At 33.5% G+C, this 22,059-nt stretch overlaps 1 protein-coding gene and 1 pseudogene across 1 annotated transcript; one reads left to right on the forward strand and one right to left on the reverse strand.

The window, feature by feature from the left end:
* Positions 1–6,530: 6,530 nt before the first annotated feature.
* Positions 6,531–8,847, reverse strand: LOC120153777 (annotated as a pseudogene).
* A 2,312-nt stretch (positions 8,848–11,159) lies between these two features.
* LOC120153825 lies at positions 11,160–11,632 on the forward strand. Its single transcript, XM_039165694.1, has 2 exons — positions 11,160–11,283; positions 11,332–11,632. Exons 1-2 carry the CDS (start codon positions 11,193–11,195, stop codon positions 11,535–11,537), a joined length of 297 nt encoding a protein of 98 aa, XP_039021625.1. The 5' UTR covers positions 11,160–11,192; the 3' UTR covers positions 11,538–11,632.
* Positions 11,633–22,059: the final 10,427 nt, after the last annotated feature.

A 22,059-nucleotide genomic window follows, 5' to 3' on the forward strand; every position in this document is an offset into this window, starting at 1 on the left:
ATAGCAAAGTATAAATCCAAAACGGCTCCAAACATTGCAAAACTCATATTAATACAATTGTATATATGGTCACAAAGGGAGCAACAATTTCAACTACACTACCATATGGATGTGTCATCACCCATCTGTTGAAGAAGAAGGAAGTTGATTTTCGCATGACGCCCCTGTTCGATTAACCCGCAAGATTGACATGGTATTTATTAAAAAAGCGGGATATGATTTTGTTGAAAAACTCGGTTGGAAGCGTGTCAAGGAGGTCGGATTAGATCAAGAGAGGGAGGAAATGGACCCCGTTGGCCATGAAGAAGAGCAACCAAGTGGAGACGCAATGATGGAAGAAGCAACAGTTGCAGAGGATGTCACAATTAAGACCGTGATGGAATACATGGTCAATTTTCGGGAGCATATTGATTCCCTTGTGAGTGGAATGCGATCCGATATTTCATCATTGCAACGTGAAGTCTCCATGTTGCGTAACGAATTACGTCAACGACATCAAACGAGTTAGGTAATTCATTATCTATGTTTCTTAACATTTACACGTTCTGAACTTTATTTTATTTTCTTTTAACAGATGTGGACAACCAATCGGTCGCAGAAGATGAAGCTGACGATGAAGATGACGATGATGATGATGATGACGATGATGATGAAGATGATGATCCAAACAAGTATATCGTGTCTGCAACGCCGCCTTCAAGAAAACTTTTAATTTTTGATCTCAATGGTGTCCTTGCCTACATCCCAAGACTGCCGGCAGGTTTTAATTCTATTCTTTTGTATCCATTATTTAACATATAAGCGTAGAACTTTAATCTCATTTTCTTCATGTTGTAGATGTTGTCCTCAGAAGAGGATTATTTGAATTTATGCAATTTTGTGTCAATTTTGTTGTTGCCCTTTGGTCTTCAAAGATGAGGTTAGAACATGTTTGAGGCAATTGAATTACTGTAGTCAAAATCGTTAATATACATTTGAATGTTAACATTCAATCTTGATTACAATCTCAGGCATAACGTCGACCGTGTACTTGAGAAACTACCTGTATTTTCCGAGCATTTTCTATTTGTGTGGGTAAGATGAATGTCATTACAGTTTGCTGACTTTTCCTTGTCTATGATTCCTACATATTTATGTTCGACTGTTTGTGAACAGGATCAAAAAAAATGCAAAACATACGATTCTGTTACCTATTGTAAAGATCTCAATGATGTTTGGAACGCGTGTCCAGATTTTAACGAGCTAAATACACTTTTGGTCGATGATTCAGCGGAAAAAATGATTTATAATCCGGTAGGTTGCATTTATGCAATATGTTTCTGATCAGTTGAACAGGTGTTCAGACATTGATTATTTTAACAACTTATGTGTTTATAGAAATACTATTACATATGTCCACATACCTTTGACGCTGCTTCCCATTCGAACGACAAAGCTCTAGGTATGACACAAATTTATTCATGCTTATGCGAATTTAATTTATTGTTAGTAAAATTGCACCTCATTAGTTTGATAATTGAAATTATTATGTATGTCCTCAGAAAAAGGCGGAAACATACGAGAGTATTTGGAAAATTTGTTGAAGGCCTCTAATGTTCGGACTTCGTTAGAAACAACCCTTTTTCATCGGATTAATTTTGTTTGTCGGTACATTATTTGAACATTCTTGTGTATTTAAATTTTGGTGTGATTATATTGTATGTATATTTCATTAATTATTCCATATTTGCTTCTATGTGTACATATACATTTGAGTGAGTTTTAAGATATTAATTTAGTAATTATAGGCGTCTAATGATTAATTTTTACGTTACGGTATATATTATTGTTAAATTAAAAATTCTTAATATTATTTTATAAAATATCAACACAATCAACTAATTTTTTGTGCAAATGAAATTATTAAATTAATATTGTAGGTGGAAAACATGAAACATACTTAAAAAATATTGAAACATAAATTACATATCTTTAAAAAAAGTTTCGATCCTTTTTATAAAAAGTATGGACACTTTCAACATATTATAATAAAATAGATAATTTTGTAATATAACCGGTATAAATATACCGGTCTTATGCGCGAATAGGTCTACAACCTATATCGACACTTTTTAATATTGTGTCGGTACTTTATGTCCATATTGGAAGAAAAATGTGTCGATACGATTTAAAAAAGTGTCGACATTTTACACATCGGAACCCATAATTATAATGTAATAGATAATTTTGTAATATAACCGGTATAAATATACCGGTCTTATGCGCGAATAGGTCTACAACCTACAACCTATATCGACACTTTTTAATATTGTGTCGGTACTTTATGTCCATATTGGAAGAAAAATGTGTCGATACAATTTAAAAAAGTGTCGACATTTTACACATCGGAACCCATAATTATAATGTAATAGATAATTTTGTAATATAACCGGTATAAATATACCGGTCTTATGCGCGAATAGGTCTACAACCTATATCGACACTTTTTAATATTGTGTCGGTACTTTATGTCCATATTGGAAGAAAATTGTGTCGATATAATTTAAAAAAGTGTCGACATTTACACATCGGAACCCATAATTATAATGTAATAGATAATTTTGTAATATAACCGGTATAATATACCGGTTTTATGAGCGAATAGGTCTACAACCTATATCGACACTTTTTAATATTGTCGGTACTTTATGTCCATACCATTTAAAAAGTGTCGGTAATTTGAAGTAACAAGGTTTTTCTTCCTTCATTCAAAATATTTATATGTACATACAATAGGAGTGATGTTGATACTTACGATATATTATATGGAGATCGTTGTCATTCCATTCCGTCTTCGAAAAAATCAGTTGATGTAGGTTGTGTGCTTGTACTCAAACTAAGCTTGACTTGAGGACATGTTAGTTTGTTATGCCCCTCACCGTTGCAGTACCCACATCGCCTAATTTGCTTCTCGACCTTGTTCTTCGGCACTTCTTTCGCTTGCGTTGTTTTCGTTGAGGGTCACGAACATTGTTTACTACAATGCTCTGGTTGACTGAATGATTCAAACCAAACGAGTTTTCTAATTCTTCTATTAGTTTTTTCATCTCATCTCTTGCGGTTTTGAAAGACTCGTCTGTCTTTGATGCAATGTAGCATAACCTACTTGACGTTGAACGTAGAGCAGCGAACCTTGCCATTTGCATCACTTCTGGAGACACATTCAAATCAACATAGCTGGGTGCAGAAGCCTTCGCATCATTAGTCCACCTACTTTGAATCAAAGTCCCGGGCAAATATGTGTAGTCCAATTGCTTCAAAATGTGAAGTTGATGGCGACACGGAAGTCCAACGGTCTCGAATTTTTTGCAGGAGCAAATTAGAGTTTCGTACGAGAATCAAAACTAATTTCAAATTTCCTATTTTTTCTGCGTACTTTGACAAAATATAATGTTGACATTCATCTGATAAGGACTTAATCTCTGCCTCAATCCGGTACAATGTCTCCCGTGTAAGTTCATCTTGGAACACACGAAAAGATTCGCGGGTAAAAATCGCAGCGGCATGGCTTTCAAGGTCGACCAGTTTTGTGATCTGGAAGGGCTTCGTATGGGAACTTAAGTAATCCGCTTTCAACTCGTTCATACACATTCTACTAATTCCATCTTCAATTGCACGAACATCTAAATATGTCTTCTTGTGTTTCAGTGCAATAGCTAGTGAAGCATTCATAGACTCGCACCTTTGTGTTGAGCGAATATTGGCAAAGAAATGACCGGTTAGATATGCTTGTGCCCATAAGTGTCGTGTATTTCCCTTCTCAATCACCCATGGATGCTTTGGACGTTGAATTCTGAAACAATCGAACGCCATTGAATATCAAATTCCTTGGTTGTCCACCAGGAAGCCATGCATTTTGAGAATGCTGCTGTAAACTTTGGGTCACCAATGTAGCTTGTGCATTGCGAGAAAGATGCCAAGAACATAATCTGTGCTTAGCATAAGGGATAACAGATTTGATAGCCCTCTGCATTGCCCTATCCCCATCGGTTACAACAGAAATAGGTGATTTATTCATCATGGCTTCTAAAAAATTCTGTAGCACCCACTCGAAAGATTGAGACGTTTCGTCAGCGATTATGGCAGTGGCAAACACAATTGTGTTATGGTGATGATTGACACCAACAATAGGCATAATTGGTCGACCATACAAATTATCTTTGTACGTTGTGTCGAACGCAATTACATCACCGAAGCATGTGTAATCCGATCTCGATGTAGAATCCGACCAAATAAGATTATACAATGCCCCGATTCGTCTACCGAGTATGTCATAAAAACCGGGATCATCATGTTTCTTATAATCAAAGTAGGCAATAAGCGCATTCACATCCCCATCGACGATTTCCTTTGCTTTACCTCTTTGAAGTGCATTGTAGAGGTCTTTATGTGTAAATCCAACATTATGATAGCCCCCTGCCTGCTGCGTTAAATAGTTCATTACTTGTGACGTGCCAACACCGACCTCTTTCAATGTTGTTGCCTCATCGATATCAGCCTTACTTACAGCTCGATTAGAACGCATAAATGGTGTCATAGCAGATGTGCACAATGCATGATTATGTTTCTGATCAGACTTACTTAACCCACTGATCGTTTGTATTTGTTGCTGTAACTACGACTCTAGCCTTACATCCTGTTCTTGTGACTGGCGTATGAGCACGTTGACGATCAACAGTATTGACTTTTGATACTCGAAACCCTTCTTTGGAACAACAAAATTCTTGTGTCTTCACATTCCCTTCCACGTCAAGCCGTGTTGTTCCCTTACGTGCACTAAACCATGTTCCCGTGCGAATCCCTTGTAAAAGTGCCAAGCTTGATCACGTGAACAGAAGAGCTGACCAACCAATCTGTCAGATTCATCAACATTATGTACTTCATGGCATTCCTCGGTTGGCTTAACATTGTCTACATCAGTATTATCCATGGCAAAAATTTTGTTGTGCAAGTTCAGTGCTCCAGGAGTTGATGGATATGTAAACGAAGGTTCATTTTGAACATGTTTCTGTAGTTAAAGGGTGGGTACAACATTAAATTCGCAGTACATATTTAGGTATGTACAATAACTACAAGTATTATCATTTTAAATTCGCAGTACACTGTTAAAAAAATTGAAACATAAATTACATAAGTTTTAAAAAAAGTATCGATCCTTTTTATAAAAAGTATGGACACTTTCAATATAATAGGTAAACATATGATGTAATAGGTAGCCCTTATATAATGTAATAGGTATCGTTTATATAATGTAATAGGTAATGGTTATATTGTAAAGTGTCTATCCTTTTATAAAAGTGTCCATACTTTTTTCACTGTGGAAAACATTAATTTAAGGTTATCTTTTGAGTGAGTTTTAAGATATTAATTTAGTAATTATAGGCGTCTAATGATTTATTTTTTACGTTACGGTATATATTATTAAATTAAAAATTCTAAATATTTTATAAAATATCAAAACAATCAAATAATTTTTTGTGCAAATGAAATTATTAAATCAATATTGTAGGTGGAAAACATGAAACACTGTTAAAAAAATTGAAACATAAATTACATAAGTTTTAAAAAAAGTATCGATCCTTTTTATAAAAAGTATGGACACTTTCAATATAATAGGTAAACATATGATGTAATAGGTAGCCCTTATATAATGTAATAGGTATCGTTTATATAATGTAATAGGTAATGGTTATATTGTAAAGTGTCTATCCTTTTTATAAAAGTGTCCATACTTTTTTCACTGTGGAAAACATTAATTTAAGGTTATCTTTTGAGTGAGTTTTAAGATATTAATTTAGTAATTATAGGCGTCTAATGATTTATTTTTTCGTTACGGTATATTATTATTAAATTAAAAATTCTAAATAATATTTTATAAATATCAAAACAATCAAATAATTTTTTGTGCAAATGAAATTATTAAATCAATATTGTAGGTGGAAAACATGAAACACTGTTAAAGTATCGATCCTTTTTATAAAAAGTATGGACACTTTCAATATAATATAATGTAATAGGTAAATTTGCAATGCTATCGGTATAAATATACTGGTTTACTTATAAAATAGGTAAATATAAGCGCTACCTATTACATTATATAAGCGCTACCTAGTATGTTATTGTACTTTATAATAATTCCGGTTAAATAATATAACATAACCGGTCTAAATTTTAACCGGTCACTTGTTTAACCGGTCACGCCGTATATTAGCCGTTTTTTAGGCGCCGCACCGCAGAACGACCCATAACTTAGCGTATTAAAAGAACACGTGACAGGCGATTCCGATCAATTTGTCAACCCGGAAACGATGGCTAGTCGTGATTAGCTCATTAAATTATTTGATGAATTCGTTCTTGTAAGGGACAGGTCAATCATGTTCATTATATGAAGATAATACATAGATCCATTTGAAAACGACTAATTAATTCACATTTGACGAACAGATATGTGTTGGTTAATTAACTTGATCGGAAAGTTGAGAGCAACTAGGAAAAAAAAAGAGAGCTTTTTAATCAAACTATGTATTTTCATATAGAGAGAGATCATTTGGTGCAAGCAAGCATCTTACATAGTATTAAGCAACAGTAGCTGGTTTATTCCAATGAAATCAGATACATAACACAAATGAAATCAATCACAGTAGTGGGTAAACCAGCAATATTTCCCCCCTGCACCGTGTTCAATTTCGTGTTCGTTGCCTCTGCTGTGAACCCCCACAGGAGATTAGTGAGTGAATTCCCATCATCATGACCATTCAGCTTCTTTATCTTCTCCAGAGCACTCTCTTTGTCGTAATTGCTTCCATTGCATACACAAACCCTTTCCATCCCTCTCCCACGCCATCCCTTCCCAGTGCCGGTAACGTCCAGTTCACGAGCTCTCTCGTGAACCCGATATCGGAGAACAGCACCTCGCTGATAGGCAATATGGGTAGCAATTGGATCCCGAGCCGGCATTCTCTCCAGTCAGGTGGGGCAAACCAAAGGGCACTGTCCCTCTTGTTGGCCCATAACACTCCCACGACTCGGTTCTCGATTGTGAATTCGTCTCCGTACAGATTATCTCCTTCCTTCACATGCCACCATGTTTGCGCCGCTTGAATCTCGAATGCCATGAGTGCCGATCCGATTGCAACAAGATGACTGTCACCGTAGGCTAACCCCATTAGTGCAGCAGAGTAATATGCATTCACTGCTTCACTAGTGCTTTCTTGGTTCCTTCCGTCGGCGAATTCAGTCAACCCTCCCGCCAAGAATGCAGTTGTACAAATCAAAACACCTCAGACGCGGATAATTCGAATTCGGTCGCCTGCCAAGGTTCATGAAATCTGCCACGAGTGAGTAGGCTTGTGGCTTATACCTCCTTCCCCAAGCCGGATCAATCTTGGCCAAGACAGCTATTCCGTAAAGGAAGTAACCAATGTGATAATGGTGATCGTTGTAAACACCGAAACCGAAATCCGCCCCGGAATCAGCCGAGCCTTGTTTAGTCACAATGCCACCCCATTTCGATTCATACAGAAAACCATTCCCATTGAAAGTTCCATCCAGCCAGGGCTCAATTGTATCCTTCAAGAACTTCCTTATCGCAGGAATCACATCAATATAGCTTACTTCTTCAGCGATCAACGCCAATCTCGCTGCTCTTGCAATCAACTTCCCGTAAAAATAAGACGATGTCGTCGTTATCGCTGACGAATCCAACGCCTCAACGTCCTTCACAAGAGCAGCCACAATCTCGGCATACGATTCTTCGTCAACCCCTTTAATCGAATGCCAAGTAACCGAAACCTGGTGCGGTTTCAACACCCACGAATCACCAACAACACCAACGAGCTCCCCATCAATACTTTATACTTAAAATTCTCTAAAACCATAACATCACAACAATCACCGGCTAAAATATCAAGATGAAGCGGTGCGCAAGCATAAGCAAATCACCCCATCCCTTCTTTTCCCATGTATATTCCAAACAAAGCGGTTTATTCAAAACCGCATCACCTGAGGTCGGGTAGCAGGAACTGAACTGATCAAGGACGGATTCATACATCGGATCAGAACTGGGCAGCACCGCAATCCGAATTATACCCGAAAACCCACCGGAACCGATGGAAGAAAGACCATGATTCAAACTGAGAGACGACGATGTATATATAAGCCATGTTTGACCGTTGTTGAGCTGAACGGTATGCTTGGTGAGCAAACTATTCGAAGAAAACGAGAGAATCGCATGAACAGTAGATATCGATACAGGAGTATTCCCCGTTACGGAGCAGGTCAAAAAGGGACTACCTCGGACGAGAAAGAACCGGAGGTTCGAAGAGGGGAAATCCAAAGTAACACTGAGATCACTGTAAGAAGAGATCACATGGGCTGGGCCGGTTCTATCAGCAGCAGAGACGGTAAGATCAGGGACGAAAATTTGGTAAATGAAAGAAGGGTTGTCGAACTGAGATGGGTAGGAGATGGAAAGGGAAGAGTCGGCCGATTTGATGAGATAAGGGTGGATGTATTCGGGTTGGTCGCCGTTTTTAGAGTGAAGTTCTGGAAGAAGGAATTCGTGGGGAGAGGGGACGAGAGGAGCTTCGGGGAGAAGAAACGTGAAGGGTCGGGGACGACGGAGGATTGGACGTTGGGGAAGAGGAAAGGACCGGTTTTTTGGGGAATTTGAGGAGCCATGGGCGGAGGCGGAGGAGGAGAGGCTGGTGATGTTGGGGGTTTATGAAGTTTCTTTGGCTTTTGTAATGGCTTGGTGATTAATGTCTTGACCCGTCTCTCGAGTTTTTTCAACATAACTTGAAGTACGGGTGGATGGGAAGTGGGCGGAAATAGGGGGTAGTTCGACCCTCTCTAATTGCCTTTTTTTTTTGCAAGTTTGGTGAACCCTAATCATCGGCAGGGACTTGCTTGCAGGCTATGCATGTATTTCAATAATTTACGAAAGCATATCATCAAATCCAAACAAGGTTGATTTGTATTCCAAGTTAAGGGGAAGACGATGAACAAGGGTTTGCTATGATTCCAAATTGTCTAACATTTCAAATTTTCTCATTAAATTATTTGAAATTGATAATCATCAACAAAATATCTGATACATTTACGCCGTAACTTTTAGTTATATAAGTTTTTATGTTTTGAGATTTGACGGTAATATTTAAATTTTAAAGTTCTAAATATTAATTTTTATTCTATAATAAATAAATTGTATATCAATTGTATAATAAATAATAATTAGTAAAATATTTATAAGAAAATGACAACAACAATTTTGGAATATGATAAACATGGATTAGAGGGCAAAGGAAGGAACATTGGTTGTGAATGCTTAAGAGGTAAGCAAAATGGGAAGAGGAGAACACTTGTTCCTTGAGTCTTCTCCCTGTATTCAACACGGTTTTTACAAGCTAGCGACTTGGTTCTTGCTTTTTCCTTATCAATCATTCTTTATTCTATAATTATATTTAAAATAATGATATTAATAAATTATATGTTATACACGCTCTCAATCATTCAACATCAAACGCCCAAACACCTTGTTTAAACCTGAAACCTCTAAAAAATAACAATCATCCCTTTAATCACTAAAATCATTTACTTGATATTGATATAAGTATATATTGAAATTATCTTTGAATTGTAAACCACTGTTTAGTTGGGGATAGTAAATCTGGGTCAAACAGGTCGCACTCGAATTTTGGTAAAGGGTTAGTTGTATCTGGGCTGGACATTTGCTTTGGGTCATGTCTAGTTTGGGTTTAATTCTGACCAAGTTTCGGGCTAGGATTAGGCTTGGTTCGTTTTGAAATTTAATTCGGTTTAGGTTTGGACCAAATTTATATTTGGGCCTAATGAAGGGCCAAGACAAAAATTAATATTCACAAATAACTGATGAATTATTGGTTTGAAATTTATCATGGAGAACAGTTTGAAGATCATTATAGTAAAGGCTTGGGTGTAGTAATGATTAAATGAAATTGATGACAGATGAAAACTGAAATTTTAGATGGAATGGTAACAAAGGTTATAGTTATATTTTGTGTGTTAATGTAACGATGAGAATGGTGTAGTGTTAATGATTGATTGTTGATAATGACTACAATCATTGATGATGAGAGTTGTTGATGTTGCAATTGGACAATGGACGAGGAGGTTAACGGTGTAGAAAAAGATTCAATCGAGAATTTTAACATGATGTTTGCGATTTTAGGATGTAACTAAATGATCAATGGTGAAGTTTAATGAAATTAATGGTGGATTGGGATAATGACAGGAAAATGAAGAACTATTTATAGTTAATATGGTGGTCGAATATAGTTGACGTATTACGTTGTACTATATTTCTTAAGTAAAGTTAGAGACTCGAATCTTGGTGTTTGCGAATAGAGTAAATTGGGTTAGGAGGGTCACCCTTGTCTATGCAGTATTCGATATGGATTAGTCGGTCAATAGATCAGATATCAATGATTAATTTAAGTAATGTTAGTGATTAATAGTATAATCACCCTATTATTTATATGATATGCCCTAATCTCGTTCACTTGTACTTGAGCTTTTTGATGTGTCTAATTCTGGATGGTAATTTAACTTAAAATCAATGAATTCTCATCTTATTCGATTTGATAGGATAGATTTTTATAATAAAAAAATCAAGTATGAGTCGGATTTTATATAGGGTGGGATCAGGTTTAAGTGGAGGGTGAGAAATCTCCAACCCTTAGGTAATAATATAATTTCTCATATAATTTATGAAATTTACTATAATACACCCTCTATCTATAGTTTTTTAATTAGGATCTTATTTTATATAAGGTCAAATCGAGTTTATGCTTCAAAATTTGAGTTGGGTCGAACTAGGATAAGATATATGTTCTTTGGATCGAATCGAATAGAAAGTATATTTTTTAAATTAAATCAAATTCAGATGAAGGGTGCATATTTTATAGACAGAGTCGATTTGGTCAAAAACTCGACCCAAACTGACCTGCTTCCATCGCTAATTCTAGCTCACGGTTGCAAAATTAACACTACTTGAAAGCCCAATAAGTCAACTTGAAGCCCACACAATAAATATCAGGGTTAGTGCGAGCCATATTAATTTTGTGAGGAGAGGACAGTGAAAGCAAGGCATGAAAGAAGAAAAGAGACGTTAAGAAATGCGTGGTATGCCTTCTTACCTCCCAAATTGCACATACTTATTACTCTCTCCCTCTCCTTTCCATTTTTCTTCTCAAACTCTTTCTCGAGGTAAATTCCTCTTTCTGCTCCCTTTGGGTCTTTCTCTCTAATCAACAGGAAGAATGGTGATGATGGGCATAGGAAGAATGGTGGTGAGCTTGAAATCCAAACTCAGGAGCTTGAAGACGATGAAGAAAGATTATGACAAGGTCGAGAAGAGCGAGAGCATGAGGGTCGAAATCAGGAGCAGGAAAGCAAGGAAGCTCATCGAACGCACCCTCAAGATTGCCGATTCTCCCACCTCCAAGACTTTTGCTTTCTGACCTCTTCTCCTTTCAATGCCTTTCTTATAGTATGCTGTATATTTCTCCTGTCGGTTTTAAATAAATTAAGCCTTTTCTTCTTCTTCTTCTTGGAATAAGTTGAATTTATCCTTTGCAATAAAGTTAGAATCAAGTTTACCTAGGAAGTGCAAGGAAAATGATATTATCGTATTACTTTTATTTGAATTAGAGACGAGTATTCAATCGAGTCGATCGAACATAATTTGAACTAGATAATTTTACGAGTATCATTTTATCATTTGATTTTTTTAGTTGGTCGAGTTTATCAAATTTGAATTGAATACATCTATTCGAGTTTCTATATAAATTTAAATGTAACCATTTTTAATATTATGATTGATTGATTCTAATTTAAGTCATTCTCTCTAACCATGTGATACTATATATTTTTCATATTCCTTATAACGTGTGTAATTATGATTTGTGATGTTATTCAATAATTCAATTACTATCTAAAATTATATAATATTATTTATAATGTTATTTTTTAAATAAAATATCTTGATAACATAAAGTATCAATGAGTTGTATAAAAGAGTCAAGAAATTGGAAGAAAAACATTGCAAAGGGACATTCAACAATCAAATTGAATAAAATATAAAGTAGAAAGACCGAATTGCTATAAGAGGATATTTATTGTCAAAAAGAGTAATTAATTAAAGTACGTAAGTATTCTAGAATGAAAGAAAAACATGTGATTCAAATTTGATAAAAATGAACTAAAAACAAATGATGAGTTGAAAAAGAAAAAGAAAAATAAAATCATGCAAAGTGAGGTTAAAATGAAAATAGAAAATTTGTTTTTGAAAATAAAATTTGAAATTATGTGCATATTTTATAGTGATTGAAGAACATGTGACTCGAATTCGACTAAAAATAAACTTAAAATTAATGAAAAATTAAAGAAATAAGAAAACGAAGAACCAAATTATAAAATAATCAAATTACTTACTTAAAGTTCAAAAATATATTTGTGCTAATTCAACCCTACTTCCCCACCAAAAATTAGAATAGTCAATTACTTGAAATCAACTCAAAATTAGGAGGGAAATGTTTGGTTAAGATCCTAATCATACAAAAAACCCATCAAAGTTATTTAATTTTGAAAGCAAAAATCAAACAAGTCCATCCAAAACCAAACACATCATATCTCATACGTCTCTCTCTCTCTATCTCTCTCTCTCTCTTCTCTCTCTCTCTCTCTCTCTCTCTCTCTCTCTCTCTCTCTCTCTCTCTCTCTCTCTCTCTCTCTCTCTCTCTCCCTCACTCACTCACACACACACACACACAACTTTTCTGAAGCTTGCATTTAGGTCCCCAACTTTTAAAATTTGCAATACAGTCCTCCAACATTTAGTCCATTTGCAATATGGTCCCCGACGTAACCGGCCGTTTAATGCCGTTACACTGCCATTAGTACGTTTACAATATGGTCACTGAACTTTTTAGACGCTTGCATTTAGGTCCCCAACATTTAAAACTTGCAACAGTCCTCAATTTCATTCTAAACCCTAATTCCTTTTTGATCTCGAATTTCCTTTTTCCCTTCTCTCTTCATTTTCAGCGTAAATTTTCAGTCGTGGATGCATGTGAAATTCTAATCTAACTTTGAATTATGTGGAGGTATTGACTTGAATAAGGGGCCATTGAGAGAAGACCCGACCAAGGGACTATCGGAACCATCAATGATTCAAAGTATAATGTTAGATACATGTCATCTCAGGTGAAGCATAGATGTTCGAAGAAATGCTAGTGAGAAAAAAATGAGGTTAGAAATGCAGAGTTGACAAATACTACTAAGATGAACTAAGTATCATTTTTGAAAGTCACCAACGAAACCAGAATTATTTTGTATAAATGACATATAATAATTTCTTCGTTTAATCATTGTGGTTAAAGATTTTCCAACAGATGATCAAATATAATGAAATCCCAAACAGCGCCTTGACCTCTCAGTCTCTTTCGCTCACATGCACTCTCATTTGGTTTTTGTTATTAAGTTTCTGCCATGTAAAATTGTAAACCCAAGCAATGTTATGTTTTATAGCTTTTTATTTACAAAGAAAAAATGGAGGAAGAATTGTAACATCCCAAAAGCGGGTCAGTGACTAAAATGTAAAATTGGAAACTTTGTGCTCAATTCCGAATAAGCTAAAGTTCAGGGACTTAAGTAAAGGATTTTGGATTAAATAGTAAAGATGGATTAACTAAATGGGTAAAATGGTCTTTCGTAGGAAAGATTTTTATCTTCCCTTTTTGAGTAATATAAACGTGGGAAATATGAGAAACATCCAGAGTTCTCTTCCTTTCTTCTTTCATACATGGGAGATCAAGGCAAAGGTGAGAGTTTTATAGTTGATTATTATTTGAATTTTAAGTTTGGTTTTGATCTTTAGTTGATGGATAAACTTAAGGAAAGCTTGGGTTACGGTAAAATCAAGAATGGAGGGGTTAAGGGAGATTAAAGATTTGGAGTTTTATATGAAATTTTGGAAAAGAATTGATAAGTGGAATTGAAGTTAAATTTGACTTATCAATAGTTGAATTAAGAGATTTGGAGTGATAGAAAGGAATTTAGAACATGTTGAAATTTGAGTATGATTATTGAATTTCATAAGAGGAGAGGTTTTTGAGAATTAAGATTGGATAAATGAGTACAAATGGGCTTAAGTATGAGTGTTTGAGTTTAGTATATAAAAGAGGTTGAAATAGGAAGTGTTTAAGTTGAAATAAAGTATTTTCGTGTTGAAAATGTAATTTTTGGGTTAGGGGAATCAGTACCCATTCAAGAGGAACGATACCCCTTCAAACGAACAAAAAAAATTCCAGAATGACATGGGGAACCGATACCCCACAGGAGGGAATCGATTCCCCCTAAAGGAAAATTGTAAATATTGGTTAATAAGTTCGTTAAGTTGTAATATCAAATTACAAGGTGTAGGTATCTAATAATTGTCTTAAAATATATAATTATGTAGATTCAGAGCCTAAACGAGTTCCGGAATCATTGGCAAGTAAGATCGATAAAAGGGAAGATAAGAGATTGGAATTGACTAGTGAGGCCAGGTGAGAGCATATTAGTAGTATATGATGTTAAATGGAAATAAGACTTGTGACAAGTCTATTTTCCATAGTAAAATGCATGAATTCATAAATAGAAGTATCTGTGTATGATTTAAATGTGTTGACATGTTATTGTATATGTATTATATGGTTGATGTGAATATGTGCTATGTTATTATGATATAAACATATGAAATGATAATAAATTATATGAATATAAAAGATAAGTTATACGATAAGATCTTTGATATATATAAATGAAATATTACTAAATACATGATATGAGATAATTTAAGTAATAATATGAGAATATGGTAAAAGTGAGTTTATGAGAAATGATATGAACTAAGTAAGCAAAGGTTACATAAATAATATATTAACTAGGAGACTTGAACTTCAGTGATACTGAGCATATAGATAAGATAGAGGGAGAAAGATTCATATGCTTAAATAAAATTATGATACATTAGTTGTATAATAAAAGCTATGGAGTGATATGAAATGATTATATGAGTTGTATGGAATTAAATTAAGTAAATAGATTAAATTGGAAATATAGAAGTAATATATTCATGTTTATAAGTATAATGTAAGTGCATACCAAGAATACATAATAAGGTAGTGATATGATGTAAATTATATTAGAATTAGTGATGTAGGAATGTGATATAAATATGCAATAAAAACTTATTTGTTATATGATAAATATGAACATATGAGAATAAGAGATTAGATAAGTGACTTGGTGATAGAAGCTATATGCCATGGATTAGGTAAATATGAATAATTTAAGTGATATGTAACTATGAGTATTTGAGTATGTATCTATGTGATGTGATTCATGAGGTTATATGAATATTATACTATATGACTAGTGAGTATATGAAAAAGAATATAGGTACATTCAAGTTATATAGAAATGAGTTGTGTAACCATGATGATATGTATTACATGTATGAGAATATAAGAGAATAAAATATAAACTATATGAAAAGATATGATTCATGTGATGTGACCCATGTGAACATATGAGAAAGTGTATAAGTTATATGTATTACATGATATGTGATTTATAAGAAATGGCATGAGCTATGTGATTACATGATTATAAGAGATCATACATGTGATAAAAGATAATAAATATGCATGTGGAATATGAAATGATATAAATGACAATGCCCATGTTGTGTGTCATGAGAGCTAGGGGTATAGTTGGCATGCCAAGAGTTGAGGGTCTACGCGGTCCTTCGGGATATATGTATTCTTTAGAACATGTGTGAGGTCTTTTGAGACACATACTTGATCCTTGGCATATGTATATATTCTTAAGGAATTTCTACGTGGTCCTTAGGGATAATCTTATATGCACTTCGGTGCAATTCTACGCGGCACTACGGTCAGCATTAGTGCACAACCTCCATAGACTCACATATCTATAGTTCTCACATATGTGCATGGGCTAATCAAGATATAAACAAATATGTTAGTGATATGAAATGTTATAGAAATGATATGATGTTGTGTGTGTATAGTGTTTGATTAAAAAGGTTAAGCATAAAAGTATGTGATTACATGAAAATGCTAATGATGATTTATGTGTATGTATGTATTTATTGTTAATTAATCTGATATTTTACATGATATGGAAATCATGTAATTGGGTATAGCATGATAGAACAGAACATGCATGTATGTTATATGTTATAAAGTGCATATAAGTTTTATGCCTAACTAAGTCATAGACTTAGCATGTGATTGTTCACACGTAGGTTACAGAAGCGAGAAGAGAAGCGTAGAAGAGTAAGACAGGTCAGCATCTTCCTTACAAAATTCATATCAGAAATATATGATTTAAATGGTTTTGGTTATTTTGAATATAGTTGGCATGTATTAATTGATTGAGTTAAATATGCTCTGATCGATTTTGGTTTTTGTGGTCAATTTATGTAAATAAACCACTTTTACTTTAATGAAAGTTTTAAATTTTCTTGAATTTTGTCAAGAGTTAAAGTTTGAAAAGTCAATGTGACATCTCAAACTCGGATCCGGGTCGGGTACGGGTTGTGGGTATTACATTTAATGGTATCAGAGCCAAGGTTTAGCCGATTCTAGGCTTAAACTAATGGTAATAGAGTTTTTAAAATGTGTACATGCCAACATAAGGTGAAAATTCTGATTTGATAGTGTAAGGAGTGTGTTGTATTGCTAATAGAATTAGATTGCTAAGTTATAATAGAAATATAATTATAGTAATTTCGAAGTGAAGTCAGAGGCGATATTCCTGATTGTGATAGCAATTCACCTGCCCTGGCCAGGAAAGATGAAGAGCGGACACCTCATGAAGTTTTTCGTAAGATCAAAGATTGATTTCAGAAAGTTGAAATCATATCAGAATAATGATAAAAGATCTTCACTGTTTGAATCGAAAAAAGTGATATGGATTAGTTTTGTTATTACGTGAATAAGTGTCACCATAAGAACGCTAAAGAGTTTCCACTGTTTTGAAGTGAAGAAGTTAGATGAAGTAGTTTAGTTACTATGTGGAGAAGTTGAAGTATAGTGAACAGATGTTAATATAAGAATGATAGAAGATTCATGGATGTGGTTATTAGTTAGGAGAATTCAAGAATAAGTGCATCAGTGACAAGCGTATAAGATATATAAGTCAGAGCTTATGAGGTTGAAACAAAGAGATAGTACCGTGTATAAGCAAGAGTGTGGCTATAATAAGGGCTTGCATTCTAGATGGAAAGAGTTAGCGTTGGCTAACCAGATGATGTGATGGAAAATGTATTGTAATTATAAGATTTTGAGATATTGTCAGGATAAGATAACCAAATATGAAGTGAATCTGGATACAGTTGTATATTTTGATCATAATAATGTGATATAGTGAAGAAGGTGAGGATTCATATGTTTGAGTAAAGATAAGGATTGATAAGAAGAGTTTAAGAATGGGAACATCAGTGATCAGTTTCTAAGATAAAGGAATTAGAAGGTTGTGTTGGAACAACATAAATTGCATGGTATATGCGAATAAATGTGGATTTGATAAGTAAGTAAATTGCATTGGTTGGATTTCAACTGAATATGAATATGAGTAGTTTGATTAGGGCTTATGCCATAGATTGAAGCATTGTTATTGATTAATTGTAATAGTATGGATAATAGAGTTATAAGATTTGAAGAAAAGATAAAGTTAAGTTAATCAAGTATCATGTGGATGTGGATATGGTTTTGATCATATAGATATGATGTAGGCAAGGAAATAAGTAATTGTATTTTTAAAAGGGTGTTTTAAGGAAGGAAATACAAGTATAAGAAATTGTAAAGAATAAGGTTCTGTATAAGTACAGTAGATTATCAAGCTACGAAGATATGATGAAGATCATTAATCAGAGATGAGTATAAATAATAAGAAAAGAGTATTTGAATATTAAAGAAAAGATATAATATGTGTATAAGAAGATTTGTTTTGAAAGAATAAAAGGGATGGGAAAAGTCAAATATGGAGTTAAAAGATCAAGGATGACAAGAGGTATATTGAGATATCAATTATGAGTTTGATATGGAGCGATACAATTTTCAATTATTAGAAGAATAAGAATGGGTGATTATTCTTTGAGTAAATACGTAAGGGTTATATAAAAAGATTGTGTGTATAGTAATACAGACAATGATTAAGAATGGGTAAAAGTTGATTATGTACAAAGCACATAGAGAATGATGAAAAAGATCAATTGATTCATAATATTGATGAATAGGATTAGGGTTACTATCTATATAATGAATGATATTATATGGACTTATAAGATGTAGATGTATATGAAGATTTGAGTTTGGGGAAATGGTAAGTTTGCTAGCGGTAGCAGGAAAGATTAAGAAAGGGAAGCAACATGAAAATATTAGAAGACATGATTATAAAGGTATGCAGTGAAAATTTGAGGACAATTTTCTTAAAAGGAGGGGAGATTTGTAACATCCAAAAGCTGGGTCAGTGACTAAAATGTAAAATTTGGAAACTTTGTGCTCAATTCCGAAATGGTCTTTTCATAGGAAAGATTTGGATAAAATAGTAAAGATGGATTAACTAAAGGGGTAAAATGGTCTTTTCATAGGAAAGATTTTTATCTTCCTTTTTTGAGTAATAAACGTGGGAAATATGAGAAACATCCAGAGTTCTCTTCTCATTTCTTCTTCTTCATACCTGGGAGATCAAGGCAAAGGTGAGAGTTTTATTAGTGATTATTATTTGAATTTTAAGTTTGGTTTGATCTTTAGTTGATGGATAAACTTAAGGAAAGCTTGGGTTACGGTAAAATCAAAGAATGAAGGGGTTAAGAGAGATTAAAGATTTAGAGTTTTTATATAAAATTTTGGAAAAGAATTGATAAGTGGAATTTGAAGTTAAATTTGACTTGTCAATAGTTGAATTAAGAGATTTGGAGTGATAGAAAGGAATTTAGAACATGTTGAAATTTGAGTTTGATTATTGAATTCATAAGAGGAGAGGTTTTGAGAATTAAGATGGGATAATGAGTACAAATGGGCTTAAGTATGGGTGCTTGAATTTAGTATAAAAGAGGTTGAAATAGGAAGTGTTAAGTTGAAATGAAGTATTTTTTGTGCTGAAAATGTAATTTTGGGTTAGGGGAATCAGTACCCATTCAAGGGGAACCGATACCCCTTCAAAAAACAAAAAAATTCCAGAATAACATGGGGGAACCGATACCCCCACAGGAGGGAATCGATCCTCCTAAAGGAAAATTATAATATTGGTTTAATAAGTTCGTTTAAGTTGCTAGTATCAAATTACAAGGTGTAGGTATCTAATAATTGTCTTAAAATGTATAATTATGCAGATTCAGCCTAAACGAGTTCCGGAATCATTGGCAAGTAAGATCAATAAAAGGGAAGATAAGAGATTGAAATTGACTAGTGAGGCCAGGTGAGAGCATATTAGTAGTATATGATGTTAAATGGAAATAAGACTTGTGACAAGTCTATTTTCCATAGTAAAATGCATGAATTCATAAATAGAAGTATGTGTGTATGATTTAGATGTGTTGACATGTTATTGTATATATGTATTTATGGTTGATGTGAATATGTGCTATGTTATTATGATATAAACCATATGAAATGATAATAAATTATATGAATATAAAAGATAAGTTATGCGATAAGATCTTTGATATATATATATATATATATATATAAATGAAATATTACTACGTGAATACATGATATGAGATAATTTAAGTAATAATATGAGAATATGGTAAAAGTGAGTTTATGAGAAATGATATGAACTAAGTAAGCAAAGGTTACATAAATAATATATTAACTAGGAGACTTGAACTTCAGTGATACTATGAGCATATAAGATAAGATAGAGGAGAAAGATTCATATGCTTAAATAAAATTATGATACATTAGTTGTATAATAAAAGCTATGGAGTGATATGAAATGATTATATGAGTTGTATGGAATTAAATTAAGTAAATAGATTAAATTGTATATAAAAGAAATAATAGAAGTAATATATTCATGTTTATAAGTATAATGTAGGTTAGGTAATGTAAGTGCATACCAAGAAATACATAATAAGGTAGATGATATGATGTAAATTATATTATGAATTAGTGATGTAGGAATGTGATATAAATATGCAATAAAACTTATGTGTTATATGATAAATATGAACATATGAGAATAAGAGATTAGATAAGTGACTTGGTGATAGAAGCTATATGACCATGGATTAGGTAAATATGAATAATTTAAGTGATATGTAACTATGAGTATTTGAGTATGTATCTATGTGATGTGATTCATGAGGTTATATGAAATATTATACTATATGACTATGTGAGTATATAAAAAAGAATATAGGTACATGTAAGTTATATAGAAATGAGTTGTATAACCATGACTGATCTGTATTACATGTATGGGAATATAAGAGAATAAAATATAAACTATATGAAAAGATATGATTCATGTGATGTGACCCATGTGAACATATGAGAAAGTGTATAAGTTATATGTATTACATGATATATGTGATTTTACAAGAAATTACATGAGTTATGTGATTACATGATTATAAGAGATCAGACATGTGATAAAAGATAATTAATATGCATGTGTGAATATGAAATGATATAAATGACAATGCCCATGTTGTGTGTCATGAAAGTTAGGGGTATAGTTGGCATGCCAAGAGTCGAGGGTCTACACGATCCTTCGGGACATATATGTATTATTTGGAACATGTGTGAGGTCTTTTGAGACACATACTTGATCCTTGGCATATGTATATGATTCTTAAGAAATTTCTACGTGGTCCTTAGGGACAATCTTATATGGCACTTCGGTGCAATTCTACGCGGCACTACGGTGCAATTCTACGTGGCACTTCGGTGCATTTATATGAGCTGTGGTGACAACATTAGTGCACAACCTCCATAGACTCACATATCTATAGTTCTCACATATGTGCATGGGCTAATCAAGATATATAAACAAATATATGTTAGTGATATGATAAATGTTATAGAAATGATATGATGTTGTGTGGTATAGGTTTGATAAAAAGGTTAAGCATAAAAGTATGTGATTACATGATAAACTGCTAATGATGATTTATGTGTATGTATGTATTTATTGTTAATTAATCTGATATGATTTTACATGATATGAGGAAATCATGTAATTGGGTATAACATGATAGAACAGAACATGCATGTATTGTTATATGTTATAAAGTGAATTATAAGTTTTTATGCCTCTCTAAGTCATAGATTTAGCGTGTTATTGTTTCACACGTAGGTTACAGAAGCGAGAAGAGAAGCGTAGAAGAGTAAGTCAGGTCATCATCTTCCTTACAAAATTTCATATCAGAAAATAGATGATTTAAATGGTTTTGGTTATTTTGAATATAGTTGGCAAGTACTAATTGATTGAGTTAAATATGCTCTGATCGATTTTGGTTTTTGTGGTCAATTTATGTAAATAAACCACTTTTACTTTAATGAAAGTTTTAAATTTTCTTGAATTTTGTCAAGAGTCAAAGTTTGGAAAGTCAATGTGACATCTCAGACTCAGATCCGGGTCGAGTACGGGTTGGGGGTGTTTCAAGAATTACTGAAACGCATCACCGATTGTGTTTGTTTCTTAGCCTCTCACCTCATTTGCAAGAAGGTATTTATTTCTCTTTTGAGCTATCCGAAAGTAAGCTTTTCCTCTTTCGCATTTTCCCATTTTCAGTTAGCATTATGTTTTTTGTTGAAAATTTTATGTTTCTGGAAATGCATGTCAAGGATATGGATATTCAATGTTAGTTTTGAACCAAAACCATCTAATTTTCTTTATTTCTTATTAATCAAAACTTTTAGTACTCATTATGAAATATATTAAGTCCATTAGAATAGA

This window comes from Hibiscus syriacus, unplaced genomic scaffold (genome assembly GCF_006381635.1).
Source record: "Hibiscus syriacus cultivar Baekdansim isolate YM2019G1 unplaced genomic scaffold, ASM638163v2 tig00111105_pilon, whole genome shotgun sequence".
NCBI classification, from domain to species: Eukaryota; Viridiplantae; Streptophyta; class Magnoliopsida; order Malvales; family Malvaceae; genus Hibiscus; species Hibiscus syriacus.

Bases quoted from the DNA above. Each gene is read 5' to 3' on its own strand.
- LOC120153825 (XM_039165694.1), top strand. From the start codon at position 11,193: ATGCGTGGTATGCCTTCTTACCTCCCAAATTGCACATACTTATTACTC. The intron at 11,284-11,331 runs GTAAATTCCTCT...TCTAATCAACAG, and splicing joins TTCTCAAACTCTTTCTCGAG to GAAGAATGGTGATGATGGGC.